General features: G+C 48.4%; 1 protein-coding gene across 1 annotated transcript in view; it reads right to left on the bottom strand.

Annotated features, from left to right (window-relative positions):
* Nucleotides 1-6,513, bottom strand: part of LOC103249551 (DNA polymerase alpha 2, accessory subunit) — a gene marked incomplete at its 5' end in the record, with an annotated part of 13,434 nt that extends 6,921 nt beyond the window's left edge. The window contains 4 exons of the mRNA XM_008048180.2: nt 3,408-3,481; nt 4,160-4,198; nt 5,962-6,132; nt 6,376-6,513. Of these exons, the coding sequence (XP_008046371.2) occupies nt 3,408-3,481; nt 4,160-4,198; nt 5,962-6,132; nt 6,376-6,513 (422 nt within the window). The remainder of the gene's footprint in view (nt 1-3,407; nt 3,482-4,159; nt 4,199-5,961; nt 6,133-6,375) is intronic.
* Between the last annotated feature and the right edge of the window lie 642 nt (nt 6,514-7,155).

Raw genomic sequence — 7,155 nt, 5'->3', positions numbered from 1 at the left:
AAAAAAAAATTCAGCCAGGCGTGGTAGTGTGTGCTGGTGGTACCAGCTATTCAGGAGGCTAAGGTGGAAGGATCGCTGGAGGCCAGCAGGTCAAGACTGCGGTGGCCGGGAGTGTGCCACTGCACTCCAGCCTGGGCAAACAGAATAAGACTCCAAAACAAAAAAAAAAAAAAAAAAAAAAAAAAAAAGAAAGAAAGAAAAAGGAAGAGGAAATTGGGATCTAGAAAATCTAGAAAGACAAGGATTTGAACAAAGGATCACATCCTAGCAGACAGAGTCAAAACCAAAGTCTGACTTGTTACACCATCTGAACAGGTGTAGCTTGTAGGCATCAGTCTCTTGACACACGACCTGAAGTGAGAAGAGCTGGGGCTCCTTCCCAGAGAGAAACCAAGTGCACGAGTCAGACCCTAAGACCGCTTCATATTTAGAAGATCAAACTGAAACGGACTAACCCAGCACCGGCCACAATCACTGGACAACCAGGACAGATATTTCCAGCAGGATGGAGGAAACCACGAGTGGCATCTCCCTGAGCCATGCCTGGTGCCCCCTCCCTCAGGGAGCAGTTTTAACTCCTCAGCAGGACGTCTTGTGAAAGCAAAAGAAATATTGAACAGCAAAAATAAAAGCATGGATGACAGCAGATGTGTCCTTTGAGGAAGGCAGAAGGAAAATCTCTAGGGTTACAACATACAAGCAAAGAAAAGTGCTATAACCCTGGGGCCAACTGTTTGTTTTTCCCAGCCACACAAAAGAGGAAAGGAAAAAAGTCCCGGTTTCCTTGGTTCCCTTAACTGTCGTTGGCAAAGGGACCCATGATCAACCAAACAAGCGTGAAATGTTACTTTGGGGACATGTTTAAAAGCCCCCCATAGCTCTCACTTCCAGCTCCTTCTCTTGCTTCAAATGAGAAAGTACCCAGGAACCAGGTACTTTCCCGTGTGATGAAGGTGCTGGTGTCCGCTGTGTTCTTATTACTAGTCATGTCTGCTCAGAGTGTGACCTCTGCCACGGAAAATCAGAATCTCGAGAGCAAAGGTACTTTGCGGATTGTTTATAATCTTCTTTGACATTGAGAAGTTCACTATCATTATCCGAGTCTAGAGTTTGGTAAACAGGCCACGGGGTAACTTGAATGGGACAATTTGGGCTTAGGATCCCAAAGGCTCAACATTGGTGACAGATGCAAGGGACTGAGATACAGCTGGCTGCTGTCCGAGGATGCAATTGCAGCTTCAGTGTATACTAGGGTAAGGAGGAAACAGCCCTCCTGCTCTCTGCTCATAAACTGGCTATGGGGGAAGGGATCAGAAAAAAATCCCAACTATGCTCAGTATTGCACAACTTCATACGTCATGGAGGGAGGTCGTCACAGCCACTCCCTGGAACAGGATGAGAATTCTCAGGGCTCTGCTTGGCACCCGCGAGGGAGGAGGTGCTTCCTCGCTGGTTCTGGCTTTTACTGATGATAAATCAGCTTAATGCTCTGCATTTCTAACCTCTCAGGAATCAAAGAAATCCTCTGCCTGAGGACCATTTATATACAGGTTCTAGAAGGGCGGGGCAGCTTCACCCTGCCCCCGGCCCCTGCCCCGTGGCACGCACTGGCCACAGATGAAAGTGCCTGGTGGTGCTGGGCACTCGCCCCAACAATGCTTAGTCTGTCCTTTGTTTCTATCACTGCTGTCAATACCACATGGGGTAAGGAACCAAAAACAGAACCCAACCCCAAACTGAAAGCATCCAGCAGCCCTGGGGCACTGCCACACAGTCACTGCCTGTCACAAAGGGGGACACAGCCCTGCTCCTGGTTTTTGGGGGAGTTCTCTCCTGAGGAGCTCTAAGTATTCTCCAGGCTGATGAACTCTATCAGGGTCACAACAAATTTGGGGAGAAGAGAGACAGTGATTGTGTCACCTTCATTTGAAGGATGGAAGCAGGGCCAGAACCAGCCACGCTGTCACTGGCAAGACTCAAGTCTTCTGATTCCGGAGTGGGTTAGGGGTGTTTTTTGCCCCACCGTGATGTCTACCATGCAGCACAAGGAGGTAATATTACAACTAATCAACTCTGGAATCAGTTCTCACCGCCAAAAGGCAAAAGGCGGAAGATTAGACATCTTGTTTCAAAAACCACCTTTGTTACAGACTTGTTTTTAAAAGCTTAGCCTCAGGAACATTTGTTTTTTATGAGTTCAGCTACAGGCAAGCAAATCCCATGAGAAGATATCGTCTATACCCATGTCTTTCAAACCCTGGCACTGGAGGAAAGGGGACAGGAAATGAGGATGTCAGCTTCCTGAATAACTTTCTACTTCTGGCTTGGGCCTCTCTTCCTGACAGTGACTTGCCTCTCAAATTAGAGCCGCACAGCTCTTTCACCACCGCAGTGACCTCACATGGTTCCTTCCTCTCCATCTATGGCAAGGAGCCAGGATCCCCACCCCACTGAGTTTCTACCAACCCTGGCTCTAGCCACTGGTGGTGCCCCACGTACCCTGGGGAAGCATTGACTCAGAAGAAGAACTTGGGCTCACCCAGAACAATCACTTACACAACCAGATGTTTGGGGCCTTACAGGATTTTGCTGTGCAAGTCATCAAACACGTCTCAAAATCATCTTGGGAAGATTCCCACGGAATATTGGCTTATACAAAAGGGAGAGAGAAAAGGAATTAAAGGAGAGAGAAAAAGAGCAAGGCAAGACTGAGTCTCTGTCGTCTGTTTTCTTCAAGTATGTTTATCTTTGTGTTTAAAAGATGCCTCTCAACTTGGTGTCTGCACTTGAAGTTCAAGGGTTCCATCTGATCTTAGTAGTTCAAAAGAATGAGAAGGACAAGAACTACCACTACCATTCTGCCTTTTTTTTTTTTTGAGTTGGAGTCTCACTCTGTCGCCCAGACTGGAGCGTAGTAGCACTCTCGTGGCCACCGCAACCTCAACCTGCTGGGCTCAGCCTTCCAAGTAGCTGGAACTATAGGTGCACATCACCATGCCTGGCTAACCACTACCATTCTTAAACTCTTTTAGTTTCTTTTTTTTTTTCCCCCTGAATTGGAGTCTCACTCTGTCACTCAGGCTGGAGTGCAGTGGCACACTCACGGCCACCGTAGCCTCGACCTGCTAGGGTGATCTTTCCACCTTAGTCTTCCAAGTAACTGGAACGACAGGCACGTGCTACCACACCCAGCTAATTTTTTTATCTATTGTAGAGATGAAGTCTCTCCAAGTTGCCCAGGCTGATCTCGAACCTGTGGGCTCAGGCAATCCACTCACCTCGGCCTCCCAAAGTGCTGGGATTACAGGTTTGAGCCACCATGCCCGGTCTCACTTTTGGTTTCTTAATGAGAAGCTCTGGAAAAAACCAGGAAGTTTTAGGTTCTGTCCAGCATTTTGAATTCTGACCTTCTCGTGCCTTCAATAATTGTTCGTAGACATTGCTTGAAAACATCTTCAAATGGACTTGTCAGTAGACAGTTCTGCAGGTAAGGAGAGGAGACAGATTTAGAGGCTAGGTGTTTCGTGTTCATTCCCTTGTTTAACATTTGTTAGATAAACCTTAGGTGTCAGCTGTTGGGCTAGGAGCTGAAGCAGATACAAAGATGGAGAAGATGTCTAGTCAAGGGCAGGAGGAGACAGAGTAATCCTTTTGGATGCAGTCTGAGAGAAACTAAAGGAAGAGTACTTTGAAATCTTTTCCATGGAAGGAAAAATATCTTGAGACAAAAGACAGGAGGCCCTAGGCCTTGACCACAGAGCTGCCCCGGGAAGGGCCATCTGTGCTTTATAGACAGGACAGCAAGACTTGAGGGTATCGGCAGGGAAAGGAACCTTCACAAGGCAGCCCCGTGACCCAGACACCTGCATTTGTTTCAGTGCTCTTGTGTACTAGGGCCAAGCGTCACAAGCAAAGAAACATGAGATCTGACATATTGACATATCTCTCTCCCCCAGCTTCCAGATAGCCTGCGTCCTGGTGAAATGAAGCCCTCAAATTCAAAACCTTTATTAAAAATGCCCTGCTCCAGTGTTTTTCTGATTAGTCACTGGGATTCATTTCGTTTGTTATGGATGTGGGATGAACGCCAAAAGATAAACGACGGCCTGATCGAACACAAGTATCCAGGATCCCTCCCCACCCAGTCTGAGTCACTTACCTCCACCTGTTCATGCTTGGCATCCAGAAAAGGACCAAACTGCAAATAAGTGGGGGGTGGGGGGGGAAAGAAACAAAGGCATCAAAAGAGCAAATCAGAATCACATGTGTCTGTGAATGACTCTGGATAACTTACTCTAGCAGTTCTCTGCCTGGGGTCCATCTGTCCCTCCAAGGCTGCCTGTGGAGTCTGGGGACAGCTAGCAGATGGGCTGGGGGCACCTGGCCAATTTCAGCAGCAGAAGCGCATGAGCCCTGGATGGAGGGAGGCTCCCAGGACCCCACAACCAGCACAATGGCTCCCTAGAACACTGGACTTTTTGTGACTTTCTCTTTTTTTACAATTGGAAAACAGTTTACTTAAAAAGTGAATGAGAGAGAGAAAGAGAGAGAGAGAGAGAGAGAGAGAGAGAGAGAGAGAGAGAGAGAGAGAGAGAGAGAGAGAGACCTTCCCAAAGTAGGAGAGGGGGGCAAAGTTTAGGAAACATGGTAGCGGTCATAGCTCAATGAGCCATGTGGACACACCTGAGTTTACCAAAGCCATGGCCAGAAAGTAAATTAGAGAGGAGATTCAACTCGCCAAGGTAGGGGAGTAGGGGAGGAGGTCAAAGCTTAGGAAAACATAGCCTGGCTAGTGCTTCAGAAAACAATGGCCTTTCTGACTTTCTAAACCTAGCAAGGGAAATCAACCACCGTGCTAACAGTAGTACTCTGACCTTTAAAAAGAGATTAGACAGTCAGGCTTGGTGGCTCAGCCTGTAATCCCGCGCCTTGGGAGGCTGAAGTGAGTGGATTGCCTGAGCCCGCGGGTTCGAGACCCGCCTGGGCAACTTGGCGAGACCTTACCTCTACAATAAATCAAAAAATTAGCCAGGCATGTTAGCGCTCGCCTGTAGTTCCAGCTACTTGGAAGGCTGAGGCAGAAGGATCGCCAGAGCCCAGCAGGTCGAGGCTGCAGTGGCCGGGAGCGGCCACTGTACTTCACTCTGGGCAACAGAGACTCCAACTCCAACTCCAAAAAAAAAAGACATTAGAGTGATGAGACAGAAGCAAGAATACTAACAAATCAATGGAGGGTGGCAAAAATGTTGGACTTTTAAATTTAATGAAGGCTTAGAGATCACATACACCTCTCCAGAGATGTAGATTATGGAGATATAGAACTAAAAAGGTTGTTGAGACAGGGTCTTGCTCTGTTGCCCAGGCTAGAGTATAGTGGTGTGAGAGCATAGCTCGCTGCAGCCTAAAAGTCCTAGGCCCAAGTGATCCTCCTGTCTCAACCTCCCAAAAAGCTTAGACTCCAGGAATGCGCCACCACAACTGGCTAATTTATTTTCTGTAGAGACCAAAACTTACTATGTTTCCCAGGCTGGTCTCAAACACCTGGCCTCAAGCGATCCTCCCATCTCAGCCTCCCAAAGTGTTGGCTTAGATAGTTTTAAAAAGGAGGATAGTTAGGCGTGGTGGCTTAAGCCTGTAATCCCAGCACTTTGGGAGGTGGAGGTGAGAGGATAGCCTGAGCAACTTGGTGAGACTTTCGTCTCTACAATAAATAAAAAAATTAGCCAGGTGTGGTGGCACATGTCTGTGGTTCCAGTTACTTGGAAGCAGGATTGACTGAGCCCAACAGGTTGAGGCTGCGGTAGCCATGAGCATGCCACTGCATTCCAGCCACAGAGTGAGACTCCAACTCAAAAAAAAAAAAAAAAAAAAAGACAGACTGACGTGCTTCCTAAAAAGTTGGAACTGCACTCAAACCCCTTTCTAAGGCTTACTCCCCAGTTTTCCCATGGGTGCTCTTACCAGGACGCAGACATCTGGCCGGTCGTGATTGATGACAGCAATCAGGTCATGCAGGGGGTCGTATGTGATGCTGTCAGACGTTGTATATGGCCCACAGGCAGCGAGGACCATGCTCTGCTCAAAATCTAAGACAGAAAGGATCACAGGTCTTGCTTGGAAGAAGATTTGATGCTGGAACGGGGGGAGAAAGGACAACCACGGAAAATGCCCCAGGATTCAACTGATTGAATCTCCTCATGTGAGCGACCCTGGGACCCAGGATGAGAACTCATTTCCACCCTCTAAGAACACTCGCTAGGTCAGACAGGCAGGTAAGCAAGTACCTAGAACACACGGAAGGCACTCAGTGGTACACATGAGTGATGCAAGAGAGTGGCAGTCAGGAAAGAATCTGCCAAGGGGAGATTTGCTGACACTCAGGATTTTCTGGGAGCTGGGGCAGGGCGGGGTGGAGGAGAGCACCGAGACTTGGGTGTGCGTGCTGTGAGGTGATATCTGGCGGTCCAGTGTGGCTGGAGAATGCTGGGTATTGAAAGAGTCCAGAAAGGCAGGCTAGGGTGAAAGGCCTGGAACGGGAGACCATTGGATGATGGGGCACAGGGGCCACCCATCTGCCTCGCCGCTTTCCTAATAACAGCTGCTCTCGTTTGGAGAATGGGTCCCTCCTCCACAAGGCGGTTTAAGTGGGCCTGTAATTAGGTGCTGTCTTTATCCAAGTGGCAGGCACATGACCCAATTTAAGCCACTCACACTCTCCTCCCAGGATCCAAAATCTTGGAGTGAACTATCCAAGGGCAGAAAAAAGGCCAGAGCTAACGCCTTCCAGCTAGGGTGCCCAGAGGAGACAGCTGGGGAGTTCCTGCTATCCTCGTTCCAAGACTATTTCCAGCCACCTGTCCAGTCTAGAGCTACCTGGATTTCCCCTTACAACTTCTCTCTTTCTTATTAGTTGGAGCCATTTTCTGTAGCTTACAACAATAAAACCCAAAGACCCCTGACTTCTTAACATGCAGTTGTATGTTTCCTGTTTTTTAAATTTGTTTTTTATTTAAGTAGAAGTCTCACTCTGGCACCCAGGCTGGAGTGCAATGGCACGCTCATGGCCACTGCAGCCCTAAGCTGTTGGGCTCCGGCGATCCTTCCACCTCAGCCTTCCAAGTAACCGGAACCACAGGCACATGCCACCGCGCCCGG

This window comes from Carlito syrichta, unplaced genomic scaffold, assembly GCF_000164805.1.
Source record: "Carlito syrichta isolate Samal-C Ts95f unplaced genomic scaffold, Tarsius_syrichta-2.0.1 Scaffold120755, whole genome shotgun sequence".
NCBI lineage: Eukaryota > Metazoa > Chordata > Mammalia > Primates > Tarsiidae > Carlito > Carlito syrichta.
Note: the sequence above shows the minus strand (reverse complement) of the source record. Positions and strands in the feature narration are given on the sequence as shown.